The sequence below is a fragment of the Adiantum capillus-veneris genome, chromosome 9, assembly GCF_014529385.1.
Source record: "Adiantum capillus-veneris isolate H3 chromosome 9, ASM1452938v2, whole genome shotgun sequence".
In the NCBI taxonomy this organism is placed as follows: Eukaryota; Viridiplantae; Streptophyta; class Polypodiopsida; order Polypodiales; family Pteridaceae; genus Adiantum; species Adiantum capillus-veneris.
In genome coordinates, this window is record NC_140939.1 from 84,229,373 (window position 1) to 84,243,563 (window position 14,191).

At 50.3% G+C, this 14,191-nt stretch overlaps 2 protein-coding genes across 3 annotated transcripts in view; one reads left to right on the forward strand and one right to left on the reverse strand.

Moving 5' to 3' along the window:
* Nucleotides 1–14,191, forward strand: part of LOC147450741 (uncharacterized) — a 72,100-nt gene that overhangs the window by 37,041 nt on the left and 20,868 nt on the right. The gene's annotated exons all lie outside the window — the stretch shown is intronic.
* LOC147450742 (uncharacterized) lies at nt 3,866–4,280 on the reverse strand. Its single transcript, XM_086520794.1, has one exon. It carries the CDS (start codon nt 4,278–4,280, stop codon nt 3,924–3,926), a length of 357 nt encoding a protein of 118 aa, XP_086376920.1. The 3' UTR covers nt 3,866–3,923.

Here is a 14,191-nt window from a genome sequence, read left to right on the forward strand (position 1 = left end):
TTGCTTACGACAGTGGTCTGTCTGTCAACCTTGGTAAAACCAAGGTTATGGTGTTTAACACCACCCCACAATGGACCAGGAGATCAGCACCCACATTCACATATGGCCATGAGACAGTGGAGTATACAGATGCTTACACCTACCTTGGGGTGGTCGTTAGGGGACCAACATTTCATTGCGGAGAGCAGCAGACACTAGACTGACTAGACCACATGCAGCATTGGGTGGATTAGAAGGATGTGTTCACAAATTCAGTTTCAAGAGTCTCGGACGAAGCTCTGGCTTTTCGACACTTTGGTGGCTTCCGCATTGCTCCATGGAGTTCAGATATGGGGGCCTTCATTGGACCATCATGGGAGGTCAGGTCGCACTGATGGATGGGGAGACATGGAGAAGCCTCTAGTCTCTGTGATCTCGCAGCTTATTAGAGCCAAGGCTTCAATACCACATGACATTATTCGAGCAAAGCTAGCTGCCCCCCCACTAGTGGTTGAGGCGCTTACCAGATCAGTCTCCTTTTTACACCGCTTGTGGGACCTCCCCAGAGATAGATATACACGCCTAGCACTTCGAGTCCTCTCAACAGTTAGCTTTGCAGGGAGACACACCATGCTAGTATGGGGAGATGACATCATGGTTTCAGGTACATGGGTTCAGTATGGACAGCTTGCCCCCCTCAATGCACCCTCTCTGACTCTTACACAGTCCGAGATCACGAGGCTCATCCACCAAGACTATACTAGGAGGACTTGGATACACCATGCTTGGGAGTTGGGCACGAAGATGGCTTTCTATAGAGAGAATCTTCTCCAGCTTACTGAGGATGGTTTTGTGACGAGGCCCAGATACATGGACACCCACTTATCTCATGGGATACGATGTGCTATTGGCCAGATACGCACATCTTCACACTAGCTTCGGATTGAGACTGGTATGTATGTGGATGAGGTTTCTGACTATATTGAGAGAGAGGGTGATAGAGGTGCACAGTTGGAAGGGACATGGATTCCACTATTGTTATATGTTGATGATATTGTGTTGATCTCCGACTCTCTGGAGGGGATGCAACGTCACTTGGATGCTTTGCATAGGTTTGCTCACGACAGTGGTTTGTTTGCCAAGGTTATGGTGTTTAACACCACCCACAATGGACCAGGAGATCAGCACCCACATTCACATACGGCCATGAGACAGTGGAGTATACAGATGCTTACACCTACCTTGGGGTGGTCTTTAGTGGACCAGCATTTTCATTGAGAGAGCAGTAGACACTAGACTGACTAGAGCACATGCAACATTGAGTGGATTGGAGAGGATGGGTTCACAGATTCAGTTTCAGGAGCCTCGGACGAAGCTCTGACTTTTTGACACTTTCGTGGCTTCCGCATTGCTCTATGGAGTTCAGATATTGGGGCCTTCATTCCCGGGGGATTCACTATTAGTAATGGAGGGATGTCACCTGCGTGCATCCCAAATTAGAGAAACCCCCCTATATACAGTATCTTACATGTTGACCTACCCCCCTACATACAGACAAGATATGGACGTTCTCACAATGAGCCATTGAAACCGGCCCGTGGGGCGGTAGGCTTTGGCTTTCACCCGAAATTCTTTACTAACGTGCAAAGGAAACCTACGATGGGAATTAACACTTAAGCACACACACGGCTCGGAAGCTAGAATGCTCCGAGCAGAAGCCGACAACCTGTAGGCCCCAAAATTGGCGCCCCTTTCGGTATTTCTTTATACTTTGAGAGGGTAAATTACAAAGTAGAGTTCTGGGAATCCTTTACCTGTATCCAGCTAGATACCACCTGTTTTGGCCAAATTTCGGCAGCATAACAGCCCCAAAACTTGCGCGAAATCAATTCCCCTGCTGGAACTCACTTCCACTAACATAAACCCTCTGATTCCTGCCCAAAAACAGTATATTCAGCACGCTGTATTTACTGGTTCTTGCCCTGTTTTCAGCCCTAAACAGTCCCCGAACTGTCCTCTGCCAATGGGGCACTGTTCCCAATGGTTATGGCGTCCGTATGGCTGAAAAACAGTCAATTTACAGCGCATACACAGCGCTGAAAATGCACCTGTACGGTGAGGTTATGACCCTCACCGGTGCCTGCTTTGGAGTAGCAGTTAGCTACCCCTGTTCTTGCTCAAGGAGGCTCTTGTCTCAGCACAAAAGCGTGAAACCACACAGCTGTACATCAGTCAAATGAAGAGCCCTCTTGTGGGGCATCACATAACTGCACGTGAGAGAGAGAGAGAGAGAGAGAGAGAGAGCAGTGTGTAGTGTGCAGGGCATCACTCCTAGCACTACACTGTACATGAGAGGGAAAGAAAGCACTCCATAGCTCTTAACCTGTGACAGCCATGAAAAATGAGCCCTCCTCTCTCTAAATTCAGCGCCAAATTTTTTGTAAGCGGCAAGTGCATGAAATTGTGCCACTTGGCGCGATTACAAGCTTTTTCCCTTTTCGGGGTTGCCGCCTTAAAATCTCCCGACTCGTTGTCCAGTTGACTGCGCAGCAGAGTTGTAAAATGTTGCCCTTATCATTCCGAAGGTAATGACACGAACACATTTCACGGCCCAAAATAGCAGTTCCCTAATTTTTAGGAAATGATTCCATTGGGCTTCCACTGGTCATCTGACCATCTATCCTCATTGGGACCGCATCCAAAAGTGCAATGTGGCCCAACTGTCAGATACTTTCTGTTGGTGATCCCACCTTGACTTTATGCCTTTATTGAGTTCACTTCCTAGTGTCCACCAACTTGCTAAGTGCGACGGGGGGACCTACATGATCTTGCACTGAGCCCAGACATCCCCTTACTATACGAATTCCAGTGCCGACCAACTTCGCATCTGCGGGTGAAACTACCGTTCACATTGCCCATACAATGTCCGACCGTTTGCAACTTCAAAAAGAGGGTCTCAAAAATAAAACAAAAATCATTGGAAAGAAACCAACAACTAAGGTTAGCAGTTGCCACGTCCTCATGACATAGTTAATTGCTACCACGTCCTCGTGACATACCCCCCTCTTGCCATCCCCCCTCATACAGATTCCGTACGAAATGTAATGACCCACTATTTTATGTATACTAGTAACATGACAATTTAGAAGCACATGACATATAACCTCGTGATTGTCCTGAGCTCGATATTGACTAGGTGCATGAGTGTGAGCCTTGAGGATTTTGCTTAACAAAAAGACCTAACTGAAGAGGAAGAGGATTGTGGATAGATTGCATCCAATTGGGTGTGGAAAGACCCCCTAGTAGGGAAGAAAAGGCATATCTTCAAGATTAAAAGACTTTTCTTTGGACTTAGCAATGAAAAAACAAATCATTAACAAACTACAACTTCTTTGGAGTAGAGATGAAAACAAGTCTACCATTACTATTTAACAAATTGATTGGACGCTAGTGAGCCATGTGCCAACCAAAGATTCCTTATTATTCTTGTGCAAAGCTTCTCGCACACTAGCAAGCGTCTTGTTGGCCTACCATGGATAGTGCCTATCCTATAGTAATCTGACTTGTTCTATCTAAGGCTGTGAAGCAAGGAGCTTATGACACCTTCTCAATCTATCCACCTCCTTGTCCTTCCCCCATAGTAGCATTTTCTTCACTCTCTTCATCCTCGTTGTGCTACATTTCAACTTGGGATTTTTGTTCTGCAAACAAATTAAGGGGGCATATTCGCTCCATAGCACAAAGAGGAGAAGCTTCGGACTAGCTAGTGGCAAGATGACCATGTGACAACTGGAGGCAAGTGCAGCGGCAAGTAGTGGACAAGATGGCAAGCATTCCAAGCACGGAACCGGGAATCCCTACTACTTTATATGGCCTCAAGCTGCTCTCCATATAAGCTAGCTCCTTACAGCACTTCGAGCATGCAGCCACCTTGACACGACCTGTCAAAGCTGATCAAGCTCAATCTTAATTGCATCAACCTGCCTGACTTTTGCCAATATTGTAAGCAAGACCTCATGCATTTGTGAACCTAGCTTGGAGCTAAAGCTTGATAAAGAATCAACAAATAGCTGGGCTTCATGATATTTTGGTAAATCACCCAAAGTTTGCAATACGTCAAGAAGTAGCAACTCATCAACATGTGACCCTTGAGCCAAAACCGACAGCAGCAGCTCAGAAGCCTTATTGGGTAAATGAGCCTCTAAAAGTGTGGTGCACACCTCAATGTGAGAAAATCCAGCATTTAAGAAATCATTGCTGATCATATCCACATCCTTATTGTGCCCTCTTGTGACAACCATTGTAGCGAAGTACCGTATACTTTTGAATCAGGCACAAAACCTCGCCTTCTCGCCTTTTGGTAGACTGTCATAGAGTTTTGGGGCAGGTTGATCTTTTGCAATACGTCCAGCAAGAGACAGAAGATGCACATTATGCAGGGAACATAGACACGAGGTCTGCTAGAGGTCACTTTTGTTGGTGGTGCAGTGTCTTGGACTCTCATTGAGAGCAATGTACGACCTTATCTACCACAAAAATTAAGTCTGAAACAATTATAGAAGCCATATATATATAATATATATAATATACATATACTTATATATATATCTATATCTATATATATATATATATATATATATATATTTATTTATTTATTTATTTATTTATTTATTTATTTATTTATTTATTTATTTATTTTTATTTTTAATAAAAGAACCCAATCCAAGGGTCTATTGAACTTGATGGTGTTGGTGTTGCTCGCTACTGCTACCCCCCCCCCCCAACTTGTGCCATCGCTGCCCCCCCTCTCTCGCTGCCCTCGCGCTGCCCCCCCCCTCCTCTCGCTACCATCGCGCTGTCGCCCCCTCCCGCTTGTCCTCGCACGCCGCAGCCCAGCCTGCACGCTGCCCTCTCGCGCCGCCACCTCCCCCGCCCGCTGCCTATTGAACTGCCACCCCCAAGCCCGCCTTATCCGCTCCCCCCCCCTCCCCCCCCCCTTCCTCTTTCCGGAAGTCTCCCTGCAATTGGCTCTGGCGGCATTGTTTCTTTGGACAGTGCTCGCCACGCTCGGTTGCAGAGGTTTTTTCTCCGTTCGCTTCTTCGCCACAGCAGTAGACACAGATGGAGGCTCCAGCTCCGCCACAAAGGGGCTCTCCGAAGCCCCCTCGCCCAACCCCGCTGAGCCCACCATTCAACTTTCTCTTTCACCGACAGAGCAAGCGAGCCTTGCCGCAGAGGTAGAGCGCTTGCAGGCGACTTCTGTCATCTGCAAGATTCTCGGCACCCGACCTAGCAGAGGAGAGTTGCGTGACCTTCTCCAGGCCTGCCTTCTCGCAGAGGTAGGCAAGATCTTGGACATACAGATACTCGGACTAGGTTACTATCAGATCGAGTTTGAGACCTCCGAGATGGCGTCCAAGGTCATTGCCATGAGTCCACTAACCATCTGAGTAGCACGAGCCCACTTTCGACAGTGGAGACATGGTTTCGACCCTACCTCGGATGTTTTAGTAGAGGAGGCAGACATCCCCATCTCCGTCAGCTTTCCGGGTTTGCGGAGGGAGTACTTACCACTTTTGTCGAGGATAGGCTCAGCCGTTGGGACTGTCCTGGAGACACCTCGCACGGCAGCCTCAGTAGTTGCCAAGGTGGTTGGCATTCACTTAGTTCGCGTTTTCGTCAGAGACACTCACACGCTCCCGAAGGTCATTCTTCTGCCTCGGGTGAGTGGGTGTTCATTTAGACAGAGTGTGGAGTATTCGGGCCTCCCGAACTAGTGCTTCATTTGTCGACAGATGGGCCATCTTGCGAAGGCTTGTCCACGGAGGAGACCTCGACCTACACCACAGGCCCAGCCCCAGCCTGCAAGGGCTGGCCAGCAGCCACAGACAAAGACATAGAGCACACACGTAGAGCCACCCTCTGAGCCTAGGGCTCTAGCGGAGGAGGGATGGCAGCAGGTGGTCGACGATGGCAGGGGCCACAGCGACAGCCTAGCACTCAGAGTGGTCCTCAAGCACCTACCCAGCAGCAGTGGGTTCCCATGGGGAACCGGTTTGGTCCTCTTGAGCAGGATGAGGTCCCTGCGCCAGCCCCCACCCCAACCTCACCCTCGACAGTCCCTCCCCCCTAGAGTTCTCCCCTCCTCATCACCCTCCACCCCCGCCTCTTTCTCCCGCCACCTCTTCCCCCCGCCCCTCTACCTCTGCCGCTCCCCCCCACCCCTCTTCTCCACCGCTCCCCCCTGCTCTTCCCCCCCGCCCCCCCCCCTCCCTCCCTCCCTCTCCAGTTCCACAGTCGACCCAGGAGGCAGGCCCTCTCCGACTGCTAGGAGATCTCTTGGCAACGCCTTTGCCACGAGTCGCCAAGCGAGAGAGGGACAGCCTTTCTTGCGACCCCCTCTACAGGTACAAACGTCTCCCCTTGCAGCTATCCCTCGTGGTCTGACGAGCATCGACATCCGGCGCCGATGGGACTTCTTTGACTACGACTTTACTCGTTTTCTCGGCGACCCCTCAGCAAACCATGAGGCAGCTTGCTTCAGGGTCCATGTTCTATTCCTTGCAGCTAGGGGAACAGAGGCCTTGGACTCAGCAGTTGGCTTCTTCTTTCCCCTTTTTGGCAGGGACCAGACTGAGTGGACTCTCGACTCAATGTTAGGGATGGTTGCACACACAGGTCCAAGAGTTCTCTCATCACATGGGAGAACTAGGAGTCACAAACGTGCTTCAGACTGTGGCCATTGGCCAAGTTTGTGGTGACACCTCCAGATACAACACGATGTAGACACATTGTGGTTTACTTCTTTGCCGATACACAGTGCTTGCCATGCTATGTACACATTCATGAGGACTTCTGGACATGGCTTTGCGTACGGCTCTGCTTGGGCTTGGGCCAGGCACTCGTTGCAGTCACGTCTGTCTAGAGGACACTCGGATGCGGATTACTCCCCATCCAAGCCAGCCTCGAAGATAGCCTGTTTAGCTGCTGCAGCAGCATCTGTTCTCTCTCGCTCCCCATGAAGATCGTCTCATGGAACGTGCACGGACTTGGTGGGCCCAGTTCCAGCGACAGCGGGGCCGATTGCGTCAGGAGCTTTAGTGCTGCCTTGTGGGAGGAGAGATTGATCTCCTTATGCTTCAGGAGCACCAGCTGTGCGAGAGCCGCATTAGACGTTGTGGGGGTCAGCTCTTGCATGGACGATATGATACTTCTTGGTCAGCTGCTTTTGGACCTGGAGGCATCCAGGGTGGGGTATGTATGACTATTGCGGACTCTTTCCAGCAGGCCATTGTGGGCAGAGGGATTATTGTGTCAGGTAGGGCTCAATGGATTACTATGCAGGTTCAGGGTTGCCTTGTGGGCTTCCTAAACATCTATGCATCCAATGTGGCGAGTGCTCGAGCAGAGTTTTGGTCACAGATAGTTGAGTCTCTGCCGCAGGCAGAACACTGGTGCATAGGAGGGGACTTCAATATGTTGGAGGACCCTTCTGACAGGATTGGTGGTAGCCATGCTACTGTGCATGGGGTTGAGCTGGCAGCTTGGGAGAGGTTTTGTATGACTCTTAGGGTCTCGGATGTTTGGCAGCACTCTAGTTTTGTGAGGCCCCCAGACAGTCTTGCCTTCTCTCGTTCGGACCGTAGAGTGGGAGGAGTGAATCTATCGCGGATAGATCGCTTCTACACTAGTGACCACTTCAGTGCCTTGGGAGGGATAGTTGGCATTCTGATAGGGACTTCCTTCTCGGACCATGCACCAGTGATTCTCACAGTGGCAAACAGGCAGAGGAGAGGGAGCATGATGCTTCGCATCCCAAAGAGGGTCTTGTTGGACTCTGTACTCAGAGAGCGAGTAGAGGCTCTCTAGACAGAGAGCTTGGATAGGCAGGATTCTTCTGTTGACAGAGTGGCCTCAGGACTAGCTCAGATTAGCTATTTCTTTCTCCAGGAGTCTTTGGCTCGCCGGGCTGCAGCGAGAGAGGAGTAGCGCCTCAAACGGGGCATTGCTTCGTTACAGAGGATGCAGAAGCAGCATCCAGACAGTCCTTGGTTGGAGGAGCAGCTACAACAGGCTCGACAGGAGCTTGTTAGCACAGAGGAGAGGCAACACAAGTTTGCTTTCCACCGACAGGCATCTCAGTGGACACAAGTGGGCGACAAAGTGACCGGTGCTTTCTTTGAGGCAGTGGCACCTCGGCATTCGCATACCAAGGTCAGTCAATTGCGTAGGCCCGACGCCACAGTTGCTTCTAAGCCCGAGGATATGCGTGCAATTGCTACTGACTTTTACCGTGAGTTACTGTCTGCAGAGCCTTAGTCAGAGCGTCAGGATACATGCAGGGAGCAGGTTTGGGCACAGATGCCTTGTCTTGTGACTGAGGAGATGCGTCAAAGGCTTGAGCTGCCACTTCAGCTTGAGGAGCTGCACACGGCTCTTAGGGCCCTCCCCCGTGGTAGCTGTCCAGGTGACGATGGGCTGACTCCCAGTTTTTTCTTGGAGTACTGGGACCTGCTTGGCCCAGATCTCTATAGTGCTTTTCAGTACATTTTGCACACAAGAGTGATGCGTGACAGCATGAGTGAGGGCTTGATCTACCTCATTCCCAAGGAGGGTGGCTCCTTGGATGAGATTCGACAGTGGCGCCCCATCACCATCCTCAACTCAGCCTACAAAATTCTTGCCAAGGCTCTGAGTTTGAGGATTCAGCCACTTCTAGAGAGCCTTATACATGGGACTCACACAGGTTTTGTCAAGAAACGTAGTATCCTTGACAACATCTTTACTTTTTGGAAGGCTTCTGCTCTAGCGCGGCTCCGTGGTGAGGACCTAGTGATTCTTCTTCTCGATTTTGAGAAGGCATACGATAGAGTTGACTAGGACTTTCTAGAGGGCACTCTACACAAGATGGGCTTCTCAGATGCTTGGATCAGAGGGGTGTCAGCTTTGTACAGAGAGGCTCACAGTCAAGTACTTTTGGCAGGAGGTAGAGGTGATCGCTTCATGCTCACACGTTCAGTCAGACAGGGCTGTCCTCTTGCCCCCTTCCTCTTTCTGTTCTATGCGGAGGCGATGAGCAGGTTTTTGGTGTCACAGCAGGTTGGTCTACGCGGCTTAGCACTCCCTATTCGGGGAGATGAGCTACTGGACGCTGAGTTTGCCGACGACTCAGCCTTGTACTTGGATGGCCAGGAGGCCAACCTTCAGAGGTGTGAGCAGGCTTTGGAGACCTTCTGTTGTGCATCGGACGCACTGATCAACTGGAGAAAGACAGTGGCTTTCTCGGTTGGTAGTGCTCCTGTGCCCGATTGGATGCCAGGAGAGGGTTTTAGCTGGATTCCCCCAGGGATTGCAATTCAGTACTTGGGCTATCAGGTTGGTTTGGACTTGTCTCCCGAGCAGCAGATTGCTCCTCTCCTCCTGTCTATCAGGAGGAAGTTGTTACATTGGGGCTCAGCACGACTTTCTTTGGCTGGCAGAGTACTAGTGGCCAACCAGGTGTTGTTGGCGACTATGTGGTACATCACTTCTTACTGGATCTTCTCGAGTTCTTGTATCAACCAAGTAGAGAGGCTGATCAAGAACTTCCTTTGGTCAGGAAGTGACACTGAGATAGCCCGAGCCAAAGTGGCTTGGCTGGTCATCACTCTTCCTTGTTCACAGGGAGTGCTTAGGATCATTGACCCAGCAGAGCAGAGCAGAGCCCTTTTTGGGAAGTTCATAGTCAGAGGACTTCTTCCAGGTGAGGAGCCTTGGAAGGAGTTCTTGCTATAGCGGCTTCGTGCTAGGGTGCGTCAGGCTGGAGGCCCCTGGCGACCTTCGACCAGATGGATCTTCACAGAGATGCACAGAGGTTGTTTGAGCTAGAGACTAGAGGACCGCTTCGCTGTGAGTTTGCTTCAATCTTGGGAACTCTTGCTGCGAGGCCTGGAGAAGAGACAGCCTACTTGCGCGGAGGAGCGCCTACGGCAGCCCCTTGTCTGGAACCCCATGGTTAGCACTCAGAGAGGCCACTTGGTTGGTAGTGGGCCTCATGTTTCCTGGGGTCCCATGGCAGCGGGTCCAGCGCGCTCTTTAGGTGACTGGTTAGAGTTCACAGGCTTGTCAGAGGAGGTGTAGGGTCTCCAGCTACAGGGCATGCGAGGGATGCAGAGCATGTGCCAGGACATCTCAGAGGCAATTCCAGCTGAGTGGCTCACACCTCTCGAGCCAGTAGCACCCAGGTAGATGGGAGCCTTCACACGACTAGAGGTTCTCATCTCAGTCAGGGCCTGCTCAGAGAGTGTTCCATCCCTTTTCTTCGAGGTTCAGGGTGGGGGATGCTTATAGCGAGTTGTAGTAGAGACCCCGTAGGTGGCAGAGTGCTGTTTTCAGAGGATCCGAGTAGTTGGCATCTGTGGGAGGACTTGTGTCATCGATCCCGACCCAACGGCTCTTGAGACTGAACACTGGAGGCTGTGGGCTTGGGAGTGCTGTCCACTGGCACGAGTACAGTGGGATTCTGGTGAGTGGCTCTGGAGGGACCCCTTCTCTTCTGCAGACCACCCAGGTGTCCCGTTCTTTCAGTACACTGTTCGACTGGGACGTCATATACTAGCAGCACAGAGAGAGGCCCGCCCCACTGCAGCACAACATTGGCAGGAGGAGGGTCTCATAGCTGAGTTCTTGGAGCCTTCTGGGAGAGGTTGTGGGACTCCAGACAGCCGAGGCGAGTCACCTTGTTTCAGTGGCTGATCGCACACAGAGCTACAGCAGTTGGGAGCTACAGTTGGGAGCTGGCTAGTGCATAGTGGTCTCTCGGCCGCATGTGCAGCTTGTGACCATCTTGTGGAGAGTCAGCGTCACTGTCTTTGGGACTGTCCTTCGGCACAGCAGGTGTGGCTTTGAGTTCCTCGGCTGATGCCTGCTCTTTCCACGGCTCGACAATACACTTGGGGAGTAGCGGCTTGGTCCACCCTCACGGGCCCAGCACTTCAGTTTGAGCTATCTTCCACTAGCAGGATGATAGTTACACAGAAGGGGCGACCTACACTCCAGCCTTCCACAGAGCTTACTCCACAGGAGTGGTGAAGAGAGAGAGGAGTGTTGGGAGCTCATCAGTGGCGTGACCCTCTGGTTCATCTGGCGGGCCCGTTGCTTCCGCATCTTTGAGGCTCGTCCTGTGCCACCAGCAGAGACTGTTCGTGATCTTGGGCTAGAGCTGATCCACACTCTCAGAGGACAGCTTGAGGGACTACAGGGCAGCTCCGACCGCATGCGGGAGCGCAGAGAGGCTTTCCTTCTTCTCTGGCCTCCTGGGCCTTTCTACACCATGGTCCAGGGTGTACTCCGATGGCACTACCGACCACCTGTGTGGCTTTTCCCTCCCCCCATTTCTTGATTTAGCCCCATTGTACGTATGCTGGTTTTTTCATTGGGAGAGTCTCCCACCATGGTTGTTGTAGCCCTCTCTTGAAGAGGTGGTTGTAGCCCTATGGGCAGTTCAAGTAACTAATAGAAGGATCTTTTTCTTGGAAAAAAAAAAATCCAAGGGTCTATTTGAAGGGAGGTTTTGTGTGCGCTTTATGTGTCCCTCTGTAAACTAAAATACTTCAATAAGCTTTAATGATACACCTCATGTGTAGATTCAAAATAATGTTAATTAGTTGTTCTTTGTGAGTGCATATATATATAAATATACATACATACATGAATGCATACATAGGGATCTGTGTGTGTGTAACATCAGTCTTAAGCAACCAGCATCCCGTACATAGCAACAGCAGCTTGAATTTATTTTGAATGTCTATGCGACAATATTTTTCGTTCTCTTTTTTTTCCCGGCTTCCTCAACTTGGCATGTCTACTAGTTAGTAGAGACTGAGCAAATACAACATACCAAACATTTTCCACAATGACAGCTGACAATTAGACATCTGGTTTCCTCCAAAACATTTTCGAGTGCAATAAGTAAATAAAACATTTCCACTACAGCAACTTGGATGGATTTACCTCTTTGCGGTGGCTGGGGCAGTGCTGCCTCTTCTGGGAGGTCCTTGTCTTCGATGATGTGTTCAAGCCATTTACCAGCCCCTCCCAATAGATTATCTTGAGCAAGGCTGCATGTTACCCTAAAGGCCCCTAGCTTAGCATGCGCTGGATACTCCTCCCCTTTATGTAAATAAGGCAGACAAGACCTGGAAGTAGCCCACCACAATGGCCTGCCATATCTCACAGCCCCAATGTGACTAGCAATGCTGTTAAGAGTTTTAGCAGGAAAGAGCTGCAGTGAATCCTTTCCTGAGATGTCTGCTGAGAAGGTCCCCCAGATTGGAGGTGCTAGCTTGACATTACCAGCAGCTACTCGATCCGAAGGGTCAGCCCAATCCGGAGCAGAAAAATTTGATATTTCAGATGATGTGTCCATAAACAGAACAACAATTCCACATCTGCCAATTGCACGGGTGGCTCTTCTGATTGGAAGGAAGCAGTTCAACTGATTATCATTCCTCACCAGATGCCTAGGGTTGAGGTGCTTACCACATCAGTCTCCTTTTTACACCGCTTGTGGGACCTCCCCAGAGATAGATATGCCCGCCTAGCACTTGAGTCCTCTCAACAGTTAGCTTTGTAGGGAGACACAGCATGCTGGTATGGGGAGATGACATCATGGTTTCAGGTACATGGGCTCAACATAGACAGATTGCCCCCCTTCCAGTACTCATTGAATGCACCCTCTCTGACTCTTACACAGTCCGAGATCACCAGGCTGATCCACCAAGACCTGATTTAGCTAGATACTAGGAGGACTTGGATACACCCGGCTCAGGAGTTGGACAAGAAGATGGCCTTCTATAGAGAGCATCTTCTCCAGCTTACCGAGGATGGTTTTGTGACGGGGCCCAGATACATGGACACCCACTTATTTCATGGGATACGATTTGCTATTGGTCAGATACGCACATCTTCACACCAGCTTCGAATCGACACTGGTCGATACAGCGGAGTACCAACAGAGGCCAGGACATGGAGCCTGAGACAGAGCTGCAGTACACGTGCCACTGCCCAGTTTACTATGAGATACAAGGCCGCTTTCACTACCTACTTAGGACCACTCTCTAGAGTCATAGGGTATGAGGACCAAAGATGTCTTGGTCTGGTTTTGCTCGAGCTGCGCAGACACAGAGAGAGCCTGATGAGAGGAGAGGCTAGCCAGTCACAGAGACGGATCACAAACTTCTTTAGAGTGGACACTGGGCAGCCAGAGGTGCAGCTACCACAGCAAAGCTCACATTCTCTTCACGCGAGGCACATTGATCGATCGAGTGATCAAGCTAGGGAGATCTAGACGCCCACGACTACGGAGGACCACATAGCATCGATGGAGGCTGCATCAGAGGATTCGGATAACTTTGGCCCACATGCAAGACGCCTAGTCAGACTATTGACCATGGAGGAGATTGATGAGATCTGCCAACGACCGATGATGGATCTCCTATGATTTAGCTCTTTTGAGGATTGTACATCCTGCTCATCTTGTATCAGCCTTTGTATCAGCTCTCACCCATTATATTCCCACACGCACGCTCACATTGTGTTGTATTAGTCCCAAGTCACTACTTTCACCCCCCCCCCCCCCCCCCCCCCCCCCCCTACCCCCCACTCATATTCTACACAGTTCCAGCTAGCTGCTTAGTTCACATCTAGCAATTAAGATTTTAGTTTTTCACTTTACTTCATTTATTTTTGTACCCAGACATTGTATTAGTCTTTAGATCCACCAAGATTGTCAGTTTAGTCTCATAGGTCATTTTGGCCTTTTGAAGACGTTTAATATAACATACCATATCATCTCTCTCTCTCTCTCTCTCTCTCTCTCTCTCTCTGGGAGCATGCCCCATAACAGTTGGTATGATGAGGAGTGTAGAGAGACGAGGATCAAATTATAGAGGGAAGTGCTCATGGGTATTACCACACATAGACAGTCACGGATTATCTTTCGCTGCCTAGTGCGACGAAAGAAAAGGGCTTATCTATCTCAGCTAGAGCAGGATCCGTATCAGTTATTTATAAGTCAGGACTCAGGCGAAGCATGGAGGCTATGCCACGAGCATTCACCACCACCAACGGTCACCTCCACTGAGACATGGGGGGAATATGCCACATCTCTCTACACAGCATCAGGGCAACCACCTCTACCGGACATACTAGAGACATGCCCGGAGACATGTTC

Bases quoted from the DNA above. Each gene is read 5' to 3' on its own strand.
- LOC147450742 (XM_086520794.1), bottom strand. From the start codon at position 4,280: ATGGTTGTCACAAGAGGGCACAATAAGGATGTGGATATGATCAGCAAT.